Source organism: Fusarium vanettenii (assembly GCF_000151355.1).
Source record: "Fusarium vanettenii 77-13-4 chromosome 3 genomic scaffold NECHAsca_2_chr3_3_0, whole genome shotgun sequence".
Taxonomy (NCBI): domain Eukaryota; kingdom Fungi; phylum Ascomycota; class Sordariomycetes; order Hypocreales; family Nectriaceae; genus Fusarium; species Fusarium vanettenii.
In genome coordinates this window covers 2,392,249-2,410,456 of record NW_003315880.1, presented here as the reverse complement: position 1 = coordinate 2,410,456, position 18,208 = coordinate 2,392,249, and the positions used below count along the sequence as shown (strand labels likewise).

General features: G+C 52.3%; 3 protein-coding genes across 3 annotated transcripts; 2 read left to right on the top strand and 1 right to left on the bottom strand.

Annotated features, from left to right (window-relative positions):
• Positions 1-810: 810 nt before the first annotated feature.
• On the top strand, positions 811-4,378 carry NECHADRAFT_59326 (uncharacterized protein; the record flags this gene model as incomplete). Its single annotated transcript, XM_003053161.1, has 3 exons — positions 811-1,112; positions 1,208-1,550; positions 1,703-4,378. 3 exons carry the CDS (start codon positions 811-813, stop codon positions 3,749-3,751), a joined length of 2,694 nt encoding a protein of 897 aa, XP_003053207.1. The 3' UTR covers positions 3,752-4,378.
• A 508-nt stretch (positions 4,379-4,886) lies between these two features.
• On the bottom strand, positions 4,887-6,976 carry NECHADRAFT_36393 (uncharacterized protein; the record flags this gene model as incomplete). The annotated part of the gene is made up of 3 exons (XM_003052667.1): positions 4,887-5,244; positions 5,293-6,331; positions 6,379-6,976. The coding sequence occupies 3 exons, from the start codon at positions 6,974-6,976 to the stop codon at positions 4,887-4,889; spliced, it is 1,995 nt and encodes a 664-aa protein (XP_003052713.1).
• A 6,579-nt stretch (positions 6,977-13,555) lies between these two features.
• On the top strand, positions 13,556-14,991 carry NECHADRAFT_77972 (uncharacterized protein; the record flags this gene model as incomplete). Its single annotated transcript, XM_003053160.1, has 5 exons — positions 13,556-13,892; positions 13,949-14,491; positions 14,553-14,669; positions 14,733-14,841; positions 14,898-14,991. The coding sequence occupies 5 exons, from the start codon at positions 13,556-13,558 to the stop codon at positions 14,989-14,991; spliced, it is 1,200 nt and encodes a 399-aa protein (XP_003053206.1).
• Positions 14,992-18,208: the final 3,217 nt, after the last annotated feature.

Sequence of the window (18,208 nt, the reverse complement as noted above, 5' to 3'; positions counted from 1 at the left end):
CCTTGACCGTCCCGGTTACACAAGCAGACCAGACGGACACCCGGCCCCGTCTGCCTCCCGCTGAGAGGTGCCCGCTCGCCCGCTGGGCTCTTTCATCCAAGGTACCTACCACCTACTCCCAGCCGGGTGCCCACTGGAGTGCCCCGGAGCATCCCCCCAAACACCTCCATCCATACCCTGGCCCCACCACCAGACCAGATCCTGGTGCGCAACCTGCGCGCAGTGCAGCGCGGGCAACACGCAGCGCAGCTGGTGCACATTAGGTTGGCCTCGCCGCTTCTGGGGACGGGACTCCATCCCTCCAGCTCTCACTGGACTGGAGCGCGCGCTCGCAGATTCTCTTCAGGGCTCCTCCGCTCCAGCTAGCTTGCTCGGGCTGGGCAACGCTTGATTCAAGGTGTGCTTGAGCGGCATCTGCGTGCAGCAGTGCAACCCACACTCCGACCCTTCACACACCCTCCCACCAAAAGCCATCCGTGGGGGCTCTGTGTTCCTTCTTCTTTCTTCGTCAGCCTCTCACACTCTACTCTCACTCACGCTCACACTTCCTTTTCCTCTCTCTCATAGCCCACTGTCCGCTCCATAGGGAATGCTCATACGCACCTCATTCTCAATCGCAAACTCAAGCCAGTATTCGTCATGAATCCCACAATAACAGAGCACGACTTTCGCTTTCCCCGGAGGCCCAGCGCCTGGCCCAGCGCCGCCGCTCACCACGCTCCCACTCCCATTCAGCGCGGCGGCGGCCGGCCGGGCCACCTCCCGAATGCTCGCGACGCCTCGGCCAGCTTCAAGGAGCACAACGCCGACATGTCCAGGACTTATGCCGTCGCCAGAGGTGGCCTTGCGGGCCCGGCTCTATTTCCCTTTCTCCAGAATGGACTCACCGAATCCGACCAGGGCATCTACAAGATGCAGCAAGACGATCCGCTCGCCACTCAGGTCTGGAAGTTCTTTGCGAGAACCAAGCAGCAGCTGCCCAGCCAGCATCGCATGGAGAACTTGACCTGGCGCATGATGGCCCTCAGCATGCGAAAACACCAGCAGGAGCAGCAGAGAAAGGTGGATGAGGCCGAGGCGCGCAAGAGGAAGAATATGGAGGCCAACAATAGGTACGCCAATCGCCTTTTATGCACTTCATTGCCATTCGCCCTCATCGATGGCTCTCGCTTGTCCATCGTCCATGACGTGCTGACCAGGGCCACAGGCTCGCTCGACCCATGATGCAGAATTCTCCCAGCGGCATTGCTCAGCTGCGAAAGTATTCCGAGAACAACATGGCCCAGCCTGACGCCATGAATCTCGACGACTTCATCTTCTCCGACAACGCCGACACTCCCGTCAACTTTTCGTCTCCTCAGGACTCCGATAGATTCGATGACAGGCCCGGAAACTCAATGGCTTCGGCCATCCCCATCAAATCCCGCAAGGAACTGTCGCACCACTTTGTCCCTCAGTCTGTACCAGCCCAGAACCACCAGACGAACCAAGGCACTGAGTTCAACTACGTGAATCGCCATCTTCGCAAGACCAGCATCGATGACCGCCGGGTGAGTGACCTCACTGACCCCTCATGGGGCCTATTGTGGCTGGCTGTGGAAATTCCCCCCTCCACCTCGAGCGCAAAACTCCAAAGTTGTCGTCTTCTGCATGTGACAGCACATTTACTTTGAGCGCGGCTGCTGACTTTACTCTCGTCTAGACTCGAAAGCGCCCCGCTGATTTCTCACCACAAGTGCCGGCGGCAAACACTACGGCTCAGAATGATCTTGATCTCGACTCTGAGCTGCATGACTACTCTCTGGATAACCCTCACCCGGCCGGCATGGCCCAGCAGCCCGGCAACCCTAGCGTGCCCTTTAACCTCGATACCTTCATGGAGAATGACCCCATCATGAACTCGAATGGAAATTTCCAGCAGGGTTTCTCATTCTCTCCCTCTACCTCACCTATGATACCCAATGTTCCTTTCCCTGGCATGTACCAGAATTCTTCCGTACCCCCGGCGCCCATGAGCAACACTGCCGACCTCTACTCGCCGACAGGTTCCGCCTATCAGTCAACAGCATCAACACCTCATCCTATTCCTGAGCAGGACGGCTTCTACTTCAACAGCCAAGATGGTCGATCTCAACGGCCCCAGGCCTTCCAGCAGAGCATCGGAGGCATGCTCAGCCAGCAGTTCATGTACAACGGCACCAACGGAAACAGCGGCAGCACCATGTTCTCCGCCCCAGGAACTGCGACAGAGTCCATGTCTGCGTACAGCACTGCTCCCAGCTCTTTTGGACACATCGACCCATCTCAGGTGTTCCAGGGTGACCAACCCGTCACTTCACCAACCATGCAGATGCAGCAAGACAACATGTTTTCCTTTGGAGCAGACTCGGATGACGAAGACAATGCATTTGCCGACCGCAATGTGGCAATGCAGAAGGATATGTCGTCGTCTCTCGATGAATCTGGCACCATGGGCTGGGATGCCTCGCTCCCTGGACAGTTCAGCACTCAGGCTGCCCGCTTCCCCGGCGGCCCACCCCGCAAGCAGGTGGTTATTGGAGGATCAACGACTGATTATGTCGAAGCCAATGGTGAATGGGATACAAACGGCCTTGCAAGGTCACAATCACAGTCATTCAGGCCAGGAAACCCAAGGAGGCAACCGAAATTGACGCGGAATGCCTCAACTCCAGCACATCTGGCTGGGAAGCAGAATGGTTTTGAACAACTCGCTCAGTCGATGCCGATGTCGCCCAATGGTGACAGGAACGGAACCATGTCTGGATTCTCCTCGGTCGCGCCAAGCCGGCCTTCGTCGCCTCCGGGATCGAAGCATGGCTCCACGACGAACCTGCAAGCTGCTGCTGGCAACGGCAACAATGCTAACGGCGATGGAAATGCTCCGACCACGTGCACCAACTGTTTCACTCAGACAACGCCTCTGTGGAGACGAAACCCTGAAGGACAGCCTCTGTGCAACGCTTGTGGACTCTTCCTCAAGTTGCACGGCGTTGTGCGACCATTGAGTTTGAAGACGGATGTGATTAAGAAGAGGAACCGTGGATCGGGGTCCAATGTGTCAGTTGGTGGAAGCAGCACAAGGTCCAAGAAGACTGCCAGTGCTGCAGCATCTCGGAAGAACTCGACCTTGTCCATGTCGACGATGGCTGCCAACAGTTCCAAGAACAACGCCACCAGCCAGCCTCCAAAGACCGTGACAACACCGCCTGCTTCTAACCGGCCTCAGAGCAACAAGGATGTGGAAAGCCCCAGCAGCGGCCCTAACTCGGGCGCCAACACTGCAGGAAGCACTCCAAACAGTCACTTTGGGGCTTCCAACTCAAGCAGCGGCGCTGTGGGCGGCAAGGGTGTCGTTCCTATTGCAGCAGCTCCGCCCAAGACAAGCCCCGGGCCTGGCGCATCGTCCATGTCGGTTTCGAGGCCTTCGACTGTCTCGTCGAAACGACAACGTCGTCACAGCAAGAGTGTTACGGCCGATGCACCGATCAGCATGGACATCGACAGCCCCGAATCTACGGGATCTATCGATGCCCCGCGCCCCTTTGGTTCTTCAGCGGGGCTCTCGAGTTTACCTGGTGGCATGTCAGCAAGTGGTTTCAACCTGAACCAACGGCCTTCAACACTCGGATCGGGTACAGGGTTGATCAGCATGTCAGGTGGACAAAACAACTCGTTGATTGGAAGCTCGGCCGGTCCTCAAGAATGGGAGTGGCTTACCATGAGTCTTTAATCGCATCGACCCGGCGAGGCTATAGTTCTGGCATCCCAGATGGTAGTGCCCATCATCATCACTTTCACCCCTGCCAGGGCTGGTCTTTCTGGCAAGGGGCGCGATGTCGCGAAATCACTTGACGATGGATGTAATCGATTTTGTTGGCGTTTGGGAGACGTGGGCGTTTATTATTACACGACAACTTGATACCTCATCTGGATACAGGGCAGATTGCGTCTCTTCTTTGGTTATATGTTTATGGGTCTCTCCAGGGTGCTGCTCCGTCGCCGTCACCACTCGGCACTTTGTTACGATTCTATCAGGCTACCTACTCACGACGGCATGAAAGAACTGGGAATGGATCCATTGTTTTGTCACGAAGACTTGTTTCCAGGGATGAGTGGCACACTCTTTGGAGATCCTGACGATATGATATGTATGGGTGGCGCGATTCTTCTGTCTTTTTTGCAGGACTTTATAGAGAACAAGAACCGGCCATGTATGGGCGGACTGGATGGATGGATGGGATGGGATGGTCCTTGAAGGCCCGGATTTGATGACTTTTTGGACAGCGGCTTGCGATAGAATTACCTCTTGACGCTTATATGCGTGTCTGGGGCGAGATAATATCATTGTCACTATGATACCACTTGAAAGACCACATCTGTTTCACTTGAAGTCACGCGTTGTAAACTCCTACACGATAGCATTGACTTCTATCTTTTTTCCTTTTCCTTTGTAACCCCCAAACACCTCTCGTCGTCAACAGCAAGCAATTATACCCGAAGCCTGACCACAGGCAGACTCCTCCTTGTCACTGGCCCTCATCCATCCATCCATCATCATCATAATCAGGTCCTTAAAACTCCCGCCTGCCAAAACGAAAAGAAAAAGAACTCGACTGCAGCATGCAGAAGGGAGTACATGACCAAAAAGTGATAATACAGCAGAGTCAAAAGCAGCCAAAGTGCAACAAAAATACTGGCCATGGCATGGGGTGGAGGTCAGGGGCGGTCCTCATCACCATGGCGTTCCGCATCTTACAGTCCTTCCTTTGCCGCCTTGAAGCCAAAACAAACGTGTGTCAGAGGAGGGCTCTCCCCTGGCGAACAATTCCACGCCAGCCGGCCCTTCTTGGACTCCGAGGCTCGCTCTAGAGCATTGTTCCGAATGTATCATCCGTGGGGATACGCTTTCGAGGGCTGCTGCCGTCTTCTCCGGCAGGCTTGCGGTGTCTGAATGTAAAACCAACAAAGAGACTCTTGCTCATTTGGTCTTCGCGTTCAGCCATGGTTTCGAGGGCCTGCTGCTTCTCGTGCACCTCCTTGTACTTGGCCATGTCCGCCTCGTTGGTAAAGTCATCAAAGTAGCCAGCGTCAGTCTCTGAGTCCAGCTCAGGAACAAATGGCGCACGAGTCTGACGGAGAGTCTCCCAGTCGACCTCGGCAAAGTAGTGGTGAGCACAGATATCCTTAATGTTGGAGAATCGCCTCGTGCGGGAGTTGATGCACCTGCAGCTGTTAGTTTCCACAACCATCAAGGGCCGATAGGTTACTTACGTGGTGATAAAGTTCCAGGTCCTGTTGCTGAGGAAATAGTTAGGGTCCTCCCACACAGGTCTCTTTAGTACCTCCTTCCAGTGCTTCAGATTACGCCATGTCTCGTCAGGAGTGGCACCCGCAAAGGGAGGAAACCCAGTCAGGGCCTCAAACAGCATGCATCCCAAGCTCCAGTAATCCACCGTGAAGTCATATTCCTCCCCTCTAAGGACCTCCGGGGCCATGTAGTCGGGTGATCCCACAATGGATTTGGCATAGTTGACGTCGTTCTCGCGCATCGTTCGATAGCTCTCTCGGCGTTCAGCCACGGTTCGCTGATCCATGGGCTTTCCGAAAGGGACTGCCGTCTCGGACGCTTTCTCGAGCTTGATGCGCATTGACTCGATCCGAGAAGGTGCCAGGACACCAGCAGCCAGACCGAAGTCTGTCAACTTGACATGTCCAGTAGAGTCCACCAGGAAGTTCTCGGGCTTGAGATCTCGGTGGATGTAGCCAAGCTGATGAAGAGCGTCGACGGCACAGAACATCTCGGCGATGTAGAATCGGGCGTGGCGGTTTGACAACACACCAGTGTTGTTAAGCAGAGTGCGGAAGTCTCCGCCAGGCACGTACTCCATGGCAAGATAGATACTCTTTTCATCCTGGAAAGAGTAGAGAAGCCTGACGAGCCACTCACTCTGCGCAGTGGTGAGAATGTCTCGCTCGGTCAGAACGTGGCGGACCTCGTCAAGCTTGAAAAGAAGCTTCTTGCTCATGACCTTGAGCGCGCAGACTTCTCGGGTGTCCTTCTTCTGAGCCAAGAAGACTTGGCCGTAGCCACCTTGTCCAACCTGGGTCAGGATCTGAAAGTCACCGTGTCGGAGTCGAACTCGTCGCTTGCGAAGGTTTGCTCGCTCTCGTCCTGTGTACTTTGTCCACATCTTACTGTGTGTCTCCTCGTCGGTTTCTGGGGGTGGGGGGTATTCGTTCTTAAAGGCGGCCAATCGGTTCTGTCGGGCCCCGACATAGGTGAGAAGATCGAAATAATAGTCGAGGAAGTCTAGGGGAGGTTAGAAAACAAAACCAGGCGGACATGAGGGAACTCACAAAGCTGGGTAACGTTGACCATGCGTTTCACGTTGGGCTTCTGAAGAATCTCACGCTCCTCAGCTGTCAGGCCTCGAGCCGTGTTAAACCTCTTGGTCCCAGGCGTGGTAGGCCGGTCTCTGTGGTCCCTGTGCTCGTAGAGCTGCTGGCGAGAGAGGGCAGCATGGTTGTGCTGATGAGGAGAGTCGGTGCCAGCTAGGCGGGAAGCAGGCGGGGTGTTTTCTTGGCCCTGCTTCTTGAGGGGGCTTCCCGACCTAGACTTGTGGATGACACTGTCATCAACATTGGCGCTGGACTCGTCAAGAGGCTGTGCGTTGCTGCTCTTGCCAGGCGATAGCGATAGCGGGGTCACAACACTCTGGGGACGGCCCAGTCTCAGAGGAGGCTCGAGGCCGGGGGTGAGGGTCATCGCATGGTCGAATGCAGCGGGGAGATCGTTGGCGCCAGGAGGGTTCGTCTTCTTGCTGGGACTGCCTTGGGGAGTGCTAGGAGGATTGATGAAGTTGTCTGACTTGGGCGTGGCGGGTCGGGGGAGGTTAGAGTCGCCAGCACTTCTGTCTTTTCCTCCAGGGAAGAAGCTGGACATGAAGCTAGCCATGGTTGTTGATCTTGTCGGCGCGTCGTCGGCTTCGGGGAGAAGAAGTCGAGGGTGGCGCCTACGAGGCGGAGAATGGTGATGTTATTGTCGCGATGACCGTGTCGAGGGGTAACTTTGGAGAGGTCTCGGCTTTGGGCAGCAGGCGGTGGGGGGCGCAAAGATAAGGACAGTACCTGCAGAGGCTGAAACTGGCGGGGGAAATGGAAAGGAGAAGAAGGATAAAATGTTGGGAAACAGGCAATTCCCTTTTGTTTGGTTTAGCCAGGCCTGAGAGAGACGAAGCAGAGAGAGAGAGCGAGGAAGTGAGATCAGACCAAGACCAATGCCGTTGGTGGAGGTGGATGGATGGAGCAACAGCAGGAGGGACCTTGAGGTGGTAGGTACCTGAGTTGAGTTGAGTGGATGTTTTGGAATGACGTCGTGTTATTGGTCAAGCGACCTCGTGGATCAACATGGTTGCAGCAGCAACTATCGAGATCTCCTTCCTCCGATGGTGGGACAATTGGTTTTTCCGAGGAAGGTCCGAGACACGACAATCAAGGGCAGGAATGATGCTCTTCGAAACGACATGATGTTTTGCCCATGGTTACATTCATGTCATTGTGACGGAATGTGCCTGAGTATTCTCTTTTTGGAGGGCATTATCAAATAGCCTTTCAGGGTGCCTGCTCAATGCTGCTCAACCATGTTGCTGGGACGAACTGGCCAATTGACCTTGAGTCTGGTCCCCTTGAATGCATTTCAGCGTTTTCCATAAAACTAAGACAAATGCACAATGATGAAAAAGGTTCATAGCTTTCTTGCTACAGATAAAGTGGCGTTGAGCCGTTGCCGAACTCAGATGTGTACCCATCCCAAACGGGGATAAACATTGTCAGTTGGACCCTTTGTTTTGAAAAGTAGCCACCAAATGTGTTTGAGAATGCTTCGATATTAAAGAAGAAAAAGAGTCATAACATTTCAGTTTCTTCTTTTATTCAATTGATCTAGATATCATGCATAAACGCGGCTGGTCGATGCATATCTACCTCGTTCTCACGAATCCAAGCTTTTACCTACCCGGCACTTTGATCACGGGCCTCTGCTGAGCCTCTGATTCCTCCCTCAATTCTATCGCCTGTTTACACTGCGTACTTTCAATCAGGGCCAAAAATGAATGTGCTGCGCCCGTCATTCTCTACCTTGAGTCGCTTAAGGTCGTCCAGATTAGAATATCAAACACCTGGGCCCAATGGCTCCATCATCGCCAAGACAGTGAGAAGAAACGAAATTGTTTTATGATGAGCAATCTCGCAACTTCGGTTACAGACCCCACGTCATGGATTCACTAGTGCCCTTTGTTTATGCTTGTGAATGGAATTGGCATTGTTTGCTCGGTAAAAGTCGTACTCGGTTCGACGGCTACTCTAGTCTTCGTCTCCAACTCCGGCATCGATTCTATATCTAATACATCCCACATCCATGTATCCTCCAACTCCCTCGTTACCCGTGCCTGCAAACAGTTAGCATTAATGAAATTCACAGAGGAGTCATGATTCAACTTACATCCATCCCAGATGTTGAACAACACCCGGGGGCATGAATCTCCATCATCTCCCATCGGACTGTATGGTGATTGGGTGTTGTCTCCCTCCAGCACGCATCCCTCAATCCAGTATATGGAATACTTAAAGTTGATACCGTTCACATCTTGTTGGATCTCGTCCCAAATACCCAGCTCCTCCTTTGATTCGTCATCCGTGTACTCGTCGTTCGGGGAGAGTGGGTGTCGCTGGCAGATCTGCTCGGCCGTGCCCTCGACGCTGCTCTTGTAGATGTCGGCATGGCCTTGGAAGTCGGCGGCATCGTTGCAGACAGGATCTGAGGACTCGAGGGGAGTGACCGACTCTGTTGGTTCCTCTTCCTCCGTTTGAGTCGTTGTTGGCTCTGGATCTTCTTCTTCTTCTTCTTCTTCGATCCAGTAGCTGTACTTGCCGCATCCCACGTCGACCTCACCCTCGGCGTAGATACCATCTTCTCCCGCGAGAGCACAAACCGCGGAAACCTGACCAAAGGCGCCGATACAATTCTCGAGGCAGTCGTTTTTGCCGTCCTCTCCCGTCCATTTAAAAGTGTACTTGTACCCACCGCATTTGTCCTCCCGCTTGGCAAACCACGAAGACCATAGACTGCGCTTCTCATCAGCAGAAAACTGGTCCTCGCTCGTCAGTTCCTTAGAGAGCTCGTTCTTCTTGTTCTTGTTGACCTCTGTGCAAAAGGTCGGGAACAGTCCGATGAAGCACGTATAATCAATTCCAGTCCTGTCACCGTCACACTCAGGGGAGATCAAGTTTAGCGCGAGCTCGAAGCCGGCGTCATCGAAAAAGTCCTCGAACCAGTCGTCGGCCTCCTTGTCGGGGTCTGGAGAGTCATTCGACTCGTCTGTTTCCTCGAGGGGTCCAAACATTTCATCCAGAGGCACAGTCTCAATGGCATAGGTGGTGGTGGTGCTCTGCTCCCCTGTGACACATCCAGAGGTCGCTGGGCAATCCCCAAACGTGGTAGTCAAGTAGTCTTCTCCCTCCCAATCGAACGAAACAGTCTTTGTGCATTCTGGTGGCTGCGTAGCAGTGCACTCGGAAGATGTTGAAGTCGGCTTCGTCGAAGTAGGGTCTTCCTCCTCATCGTCATCATCATCATCGTCTTCGTCGTCGTCCTTATCGTCGTTCTCAGGCTCTTTAGTGGGAGCTGGGGGGTGGTTTGTGGGAGGGTTGCCCTTGGGAGACCATTTCCAACCTCCAGGGAAGATGACGATGACACCGCCATCATCATCAGTAGTTGTCAAGGTCTCGGTAAGGCCGCTGTGCTGAGGGTCCTTTGTTGGCGTATACGTCACGACAGCTCCGTCAGTACCCGTCACGACTTCTTCGGTCTCGGAAGCCTCTGTAGGCTCGGGGCTCTTGGTAGGGTCGTTCGTGTCATCTGAGGTCTTCTTGGGAGGTTCCGTCGTCTTTGGCGGGACCTCACTTGCTGGTGATGTCTCTGGCTTGTCTCCCGTTGTTTCCGCCTGGTCTTTGGTAGTTACTGGCTCTGCAGCGGTGGTTTGATCGGCGGTTTCCTCTGGCTCCTCGGTTGTGTTTGGGAGATCCTGACTTGCCTCTGTTGTTCCTGTGAGCTCTCCCGTGGGCTCTGATGCCTCGGTTGGCTCTTCACTTGCGGCTGAGGTGTCTTGACCCTCCGTGATCGCTGAGGTTTCCGCAGGTGTTCTAGTGGCTTCCGAAGTGTCTGGCTGCTCTGCTGTCGCTGCTGAAGTCTCTGTTGGTTGCTCCGTAGCTTGTGACTTCTCTGTCTCGCTGTCGGTGGCTGTGTTGGTGTCGGTTGGATCTTTGGAGGCAATACCGGTGTCTGTTGGGTTCTCTGTGTTTCCTGCCGTGTCGGTAGGCGCCTCTGAACCGGTTGTAGTATCTGGAGGGACTCTAGAGGTTTTCTCCGTGTCCGTCGGGTTCCCAGTCTGTACCCCAGTCTCAGTCGGGTCCTGAGTGTTTGCTGCCGTATCTGTGGGGGGCTGAGGCGCTGTTTCTGTGCCAGTGGGAGCGCCAGAGCTTTCTACAGCATTCGTTGGGTTCTCAGTGTTGGCCTCTGTGTCTGTGGGCTCTCTCGTGTTGACTTCTGTCTCAGTTGGGTTGACAGAACCTGTAGCTGTGTCTGTTGGGTTCTGAGAGTTTATCACGGTGTTGGACGTGCTGGCTGCACCTTTTGTGCTGGTCTTGACTAGGGTTTCGCTTGGCTTCCCAGTACCTGCGGAAGTTTCTCCTGGTGCTGCAGAAGAACCAAAGGATACACCTTCTGAGGTACCGGCAGGGATCGATGGTCCCGTAGCCGTGTCTACTGGTTTGCCAGTTGCAACTGAGGTATCGGGGAGGCCTTCGGAAGCTGGGCTAGTCTCTCCAGGCTTCTGAGATTCTGCTGAGGTGGCGACGGGATCTGCACCAGATCCAAAAGAGGCAGACTGAGAGGTATCAACGGGAGCTCCAGGAACTTTAGTGCCTGTCTCATGCGAAGCATCTCCAGTCGTCACCCCAGGGTTAGGGGGAACGACCGATGTGCCTCCCGCAGCAGCTGAGGAATCAAAGGAGGCCATGCCCGTACTCCCTGCAGAGCTCCCAGGTTCTTTTCCAGTACCATTTGGATCTTCAGGACCGACTGAAGTTTGTCCAGAGGCAGCAGAAGAATCAAAGGATGCTCGAGCAGAGGTTTCTGCCCCGTTTCCAGAACCTTGGGACCCTGTTGGGTTTGAAGGAGCTCCAGTGTTGTTTGGGTTCTCTGGGGTGACAGAAGTCTCACCCGAAGCAGCAGACGAGTCAAAAGAAACCGCTGCAGTGCCTATCGGGCTGCTTGGCTCCTTCACCGTGCCGTCTGGGTTCTCAGGTTGAGCCGAGGTCTGACCAGAAGCAGCGGATGAATCAAAGGATGCTGCTCCAGAGGTTTCTGCTGGACCCCCAGGCTCTTTTTCGGTACCGTCTGGGTTGTTGGACTGAGCTGAAGTCTGCCTAGCGGCCGCAGAGGAGTCGAAAGATGCGCCGGCCGAGGTTCCTGTCGCGTCTGCAGCTGAACCTGTTGATTCCTTTCCTGGAGTTTCCCCCGGGCCAACAGGAATGACAGTTGAAGGAGATGGGATATGAATTGAAGTGTAATCCGGACCATGGGGCCTACAATGAGGCCGTTGGCGTGTGGTAGTAGTTTGACTCGAGACTCCAGGAACCTCAGGGTATGGATTGTACACAGGGCTATCAGCCACTGTGCCAAGTGGTGCCAAGAGTGACAGTGCCAGGAAGCCAAGCTTCCACGAGGCCGGCATTGTGAAGGTATGATAGGGCAGGTAACGACTGGCAGAAGAAAGGAGTGAAGAAGAATGATGAGACAGAAGTGAATGTGAAGAGCTCGGTTGGGACGATGAGCTGGAGGTTGGGTGAAGGTCCTGAGACTCTCGGATAATATCCCGGCGGTGGTAATATAGCTTTCCAGGCGTCTCATACAATGATCAACACCACGAATGGGGTAGATTCATGACCCACTACTCCTGTGGCTCCTCCCTGTTCATCTTAGTTCATGTCGAGTCAACCAACAAGCTCAAGTTACAGTTCATGAGTCGGGCCATGGGCTTGGGCCTTGCTTCCGATCCTCCTAATTAGGATCTATGAACTCAACGGCTAATCGAGGCTGAGTGATTCGAAAGGTTCAGGATTTAGTATTCATATCAAGCCCACACCTAATGGCACCGTTTCAGCTTGAGTGAGGGATTTCGCCTTGTCATGCGTTCGACTCGGAATCCTTCCGGCATAGCCTACCTAGTCTATTAATGTTCAACACAAAAGTTTCTACTCTTGTCTTTAAGCATGCTGGTTTTAAAATTCGCCAGGGACGGGATGGATCCCAGGTTGCGGCTGATCCCGTTGACGCAGGGGATCCTTGTCTGGTTGTGACAACACGATACTCCCTATTTATCCACTTTCAACCATGTTTTTTTTCGGAGTGTGGCTTCGGCTCCGGGCTATGCAGCAGGGCTTTGAAAAGTTTAAATGATATATCGAAGCGGCTGAGCCGTCAACTCCGCCTTGTCATGGATCTTGACCCATGTTTTGCTCCGTGCTCGTGTGACGCCCTGGTCGCATCTTTGGTTCCCGGTTGGTAGAAAGGTCCCCGAGAGCTTTGTCCAGATGGTTTGATGTTTATTTTCAAGATCCTTCCTCTCGGAGAGTTTGCTCCTTTCCGTAGGATCAACTTGTGACACAGTTTCTATGGTGCTACGTGGGTACGGATCGACGGATCCTACCAAGAGTAAAGAGTTTTCAAGTCACATAGAGTCCTTCAATCTTTTGGGGTTAATTATGTTAGTAATTTCAACTCCACAGTCCTTCTATTTCCCGCACCAATGTATATTCTCCACACGACAACTGCTTGTCTATGGGCTGTATGGGACTATACTCTCAAACTAAACGCTTGGAACATGGCCAGAATTCTTCACATAACAACAATAGGAACTTCCAATTCAGTCCAAAATGCGTCTTCAAGTAGATGAAATCAAAGTCCCGAGGACAAGCAGTCATAGATGTTAACTAAAAGAATACACCGCAAAGACACCGTTTCACTTGGCTGTGCCGCAACGCGGGCAAGTCATCCATGTATGGTCTGAGAACAAAAGGTCTGGGAACCTTCCTAGATGGTAGTACAACACATCAGATCATGCATCTTGGTGGACCCCGGGTCTAGGATCTGGCCGGAAATGAAGCCCGTTGATCATCGTTTTGGCCAGGGACTCCACAAATAGAGTTAATATATGTGTAACTACGGGGCTGAGCGCTTTCACGGACCAACAGCATACATGGTTGAGGTCCTGCTATTATTCACGGTTCCGATCAGGTCGAGTATGAAAGGTTCGGGATGATAGTTGCAATATAAACGGCCGATTAGCTTTGTCTCTCAATTTCTTTTTACTATTCCGGTCCCGTTTACCTGCTTTGGTCTTCTCCAACGACTATCCTTTCCTTACCAGTCCTTAACCCTTGTCTATACACATTCATTCTTCCCACACTCGTTCACATGCGTACACTTCAGCTGGGCTGGCTTCTAGCCGGCTCCCTGACCTTCCTCGGTCAGGTCCAGGCCCAAGAAGACTTTACAGTCGGCGGCTGGACTTTTGACGGAAGCTGCAGAGCACACAAGGACTATGTCACAAAAGGCTTCGAAGATGCCTTGCAAATGGCGACAAAGGCACAGTCAGACCTCAACTACGCCTTGCCTCGCTTTGAAAAGAAGAGCAACCCCAAGCAGACAGCTCAGTACCGTATTGCGAGGGCCATGGGCCGCTGCTTTGGGTTCATGCCCGATGCAAAGAACGACAACGCTAAAACGGATCAATGGTGGTCCAGAGTCTTTCGTAGGTCTGACTCAACCCAGAGGTGTGCGATATTGAACTAACGGCCGCTCCTGTAGAGATATTCGATGCCATGGTCCTAGGACTGCAAGGCCCAGGAGTAACACTCCAATTCGGGACCCACGTGCCTCTCATCGTATGCAAGGACGACGTCTGGACTTGGGTAGGCGCCGATGACCCAGACCCTGAAGCTCCTGATCTTGATTCTCCCGATTACGACGAAGAAGCCAAGACGAAGCTGAAGGAAGAATTCAAGATGAAGAACCGACACCCGGAAAAGTTTGCGGAAGGCTACTCGGGAGGGTGGTACTACAGGCAGCGCATGGACTGGAGGAAGAAGGTTGCCCAGAACCCTCCAGGTCAGTCCTGCATGGACGGTGCCACGGGTACCACGCTTTTCGAGCTGGACGTGATTCACATCTGCTCAGTCAATTACGAGTCCAAGTCCGTAAACGCTGGTTCCCCAGTTGGTGCTCAGATCACAAGAGACGAGACCAAGATAGGATCCTTCGACGCCAGCGTCTCCAACACTTTCGTGCATGAGTTTACCCACTGGTATGGCTCCGCGAATAGTGGACATGGGACTGAAAGGACAGTCACCCGTGAGTGTACCCTCATCCCTCTCCTAATGATTGATGCTAACCAGGTTCCTCGCTCGTCAAGTCATTGACCAACAGAGTCTCAACAAAGACGGCAAGTGGGTGTACAAGGACAAGGACGGCCAGAGTGTATACAGGACTCGCAAATCAAAAAAGAAGGGCGAGGTTATTGACGTGACTTGTAAGTTCCATAAGGCGGTATTTGGGGATGTAAACGACAAGACTAACCATCTGACAACAATAGATGGATACAAGGACGTTTCCAACCTAGCTATGAAACACCCCAACGGTAACGGTGGACCTGAATATGCTACAGAGACAGCCGAAGCATATGCCTTCTTTGCCATGATGTCGTAAGTGATGGTCCTCTGCAACGCTTGACCGATACTGACTCTCGGGGTTTCTACAGAATAATGGACGAAGCAGACTGGGCCAAAGACGGCATAGCAAGGAAGGTGTTCTATAAGAAGGCTCCATCGATGCCTTTGAAGCTCCGAGTCTAGGTTTTCCCAGGCGATTGATTCAGGAGCTGGTTTTTGATGGGGTTCGTAAACTTCGTACCCAAAGTATTGCGTTATAGAGCAGTCTTGAATTACCTCTAAAGAAACGGGCCTCAAGAGATTCAGTTTGTGGACCAAATCGAAGCAACTCAACCAATCCCTTGTGATACGTCGACTACCCAGACCCGTGACATTGTTCAGGCCTTCACACCTTTGTAGCGTCCTAACCACCCGTGTTGAATCCCGCTATAGAGTCACATGAGGTGAAATAGTGCATTGGCTATAGAGGAAGCCAGACTATGCATTGCCGATCTCGAATCTAGCCAACGCCGGTTCACCAACGGTAAGATGACGTAGGTGGTGTCAGCGGACAGCCCCAAGAAACCATCATCACGAGGAATACGAGCCAACAGTCAGCGTGTTAGCCAGAGACAAGGAATATCAACTTCCTTTTCTGCAGTGATGTTTGCATATTTATGCCGTTCTCCCGTTAGAGGGTTCATATAAAAAGCCTTCTAGGCCCCCCTTTGGAAGTTGGACGCAGCATAATCGTACTCACCCTTCTGGTCTCATCTTTTAAGCACATTCTTTTGAACCTCCTATTTACTTGGGAAAGGACGGCCAGATGCGAATATCAAATTCCAGGTACAGACAAACACATATCACTCAAATATCAATCACCACTTAGTCAACAATGACATCGTCCGACTCAAGCCGTCGCTTTCAAATTGATAGAGGCGCGTTCTCTAAGCACTACGATATCAAATCAATATCCGGAGATACTTCATTCTATGTTGACGTCTCCTCTTTCACCCCAGGAAAACCAGACCTTACCCTCCATCGAGGAGCAAGCAAGATCGGCCCGGTTGTTGCGGCCTGCCATCTTCCCAAGTTCTCAGGAGATTTGAAAATTGGCCTCGCCGGACCAGCCGGACCAGACTCAATGGCCTGGGAAGATATCACAAGAGAGTCAGTCCTCAAGGCCTCCGAGTACCGCTGGCAAACAGCCATCCCGGATATCGCAACCTCTGAGAACAGAGTACTTTTCTGGAAGAGGACTCACTCGGTTGGTGTATCTGGAATGTCACCGTCGAGTCTGAGTGTCCGAAACTTTAAGCTCGTTGATGGACAAACCGATGAGATCCTCGCCGTCTTCACCAGTGACCGGACATTGTCGGGGTGCGGAGTTTTGGAAATTCGAGCCAACCACAGGGAACAGTTTGATGTGTCGGTTTTGATTAGCTGTATAGGGTTGTATGAAAAGGCCAGACGTCGAAGTAGACGCTCTAGCGGTGGTGGTGGCGGAGGCGGCGGAGGTGGGTGAACTACCGATGCCTGTTCTCATTGTAGGGATTTCAAAAGATACGATTACGAATTGACAAGTCTTATTTCCTATCGATTTGAGCGGAATCGGATCATTGCTTCATGATCTGATCAGGCGGAACATATCTACAAGTGAAGAACAAATTACCGAGCGAAAGACTCCATCAAGCTTGGTTGTCACTGAACAAGTTGTCCCACAGATACATACCGGACTAGGCAACCCAAGGAGTGATTTTATTGCTGTATATAGGGATTCTCTCTATTTATTATCAGAATCCCGTCTATCTCTCAATTGGATTAGCTGTTCTTTGTTCTCACCGTTGAGGTTGAAGTAGGGATGCATGTTGACATAGGAATAGATTTGAACTTGAGGCAACATATGGTAAGACCGCTAGCAAACATCTCTAAAGAGAATTGTGTTCTATATGTATGTGACATGGGGCTAGTGAGGGGGGGTTTCATAATCAAGTTGTCACATATATTATCTAGCTTGTCAATCCTTGAGGAGTCTGGACATCTGAGGCCAGTTCCTCTAGATGCTGTCTTCTCTTTTCAAAAAATCCGTTTCTCGGCAACTCATGACTCGCGAGAGTACACCAGCTTTTTTTCTAGGCACTAGCATTGTTTAATCAATTGTGAAAATGGAAACCCTTCCTCTATTCAGTCCGACATACCCTACGTGGGCCACAATTCGGTCCGAAATGGGGACAATGCCAAGCACAAGCCCTCCAAGAGTTTGATGGATCAATACGAATACGTTTGGTATTACTGATTTAAAAATTGGTTTATTATCTTGTGGTTTTGTTTTTGCGAAAGTAACGGGCTGAGGTATTTGACACTGACTTGACGCACATGCGCCTGTTGCGAGAGGATACTACCAGGTTGTAGTATGAAACCTATATAGGTCAGAGGGATTTTACGAGAAGTCTACGTCGCTCTGGAGAGTTCTTCCTTCTTTCCTTGTCAGTCTGACAATAAGCCTGAAGACGTACTCATGAGAATTTGTTACGAGAACCCTTATCAATCTATGCCAAGGAGCGAAGTTGGTGTGCCAAGTATCGAGTTCCAGAGCAAGGGATAATATAACGCACACGATCCGGCGATTCCGGACTTTCTTCCAAAATGTGGGTGATATTTACCCAGCACTCTTGGCAATAAAAAACAGCTGAGGCGGGCCTGAGGAGAAGCGAAGGATGGACACCCCTGGCTCGCTGACGGTGAACTTGTTGGTTGCTCAAGGAACAATGCTAGCTTGACTGCAACCTAGGTAGGGGAGAAAGTGTCTTTTGTATTAACTCTGGATAAGAAATATGTGAAACATATCTGATGGAACTCTGATGCTTTTGTAACTTGAACCTTTCTTCATCCTCAGTTTCATCCAACTGCAAACCCGATGTGTGGCGGACCTCACTTCACCAAATGAGCATCGAGCCCTGACAGCCGATGAAACACTAACGGTACAGATGCTTGGCCTCTCTCATGACGACCGACGCTGGAAAGAAAAGGCTATTTCCACACGGACAATAACCTCAAAAAGGGCAACGACTGCCGTGGTTGTCTACCAAATCATGCCATCTCTGCGGCACTCAAGCTATCGGTGGGCCACTCAACGCCAAACGGTAGCACGTCAACCGTTCGCTGCCCGGTTTCGGCCGGCTAAACAGGGATCTAATCTTATCAATCTAACCCTCGGGCGCCTGGTAACATCATCATGGGATCAAAGAGCCCCCCCTTCCCCCCTCCTCTGCCTAGCGCGGCCGCCTCCGCCTCGTGCCCGCTTTGTTCGCTAGCGAAGAGCTTCTCTCCTCCATGTGTTTTGGTGTGAGGCGCCAACCGCAGCCTGTGGCCATTAACTCCTTGCTCCCCCCCCTCACTCCTTCTCTCCGGCTTTCTCCTT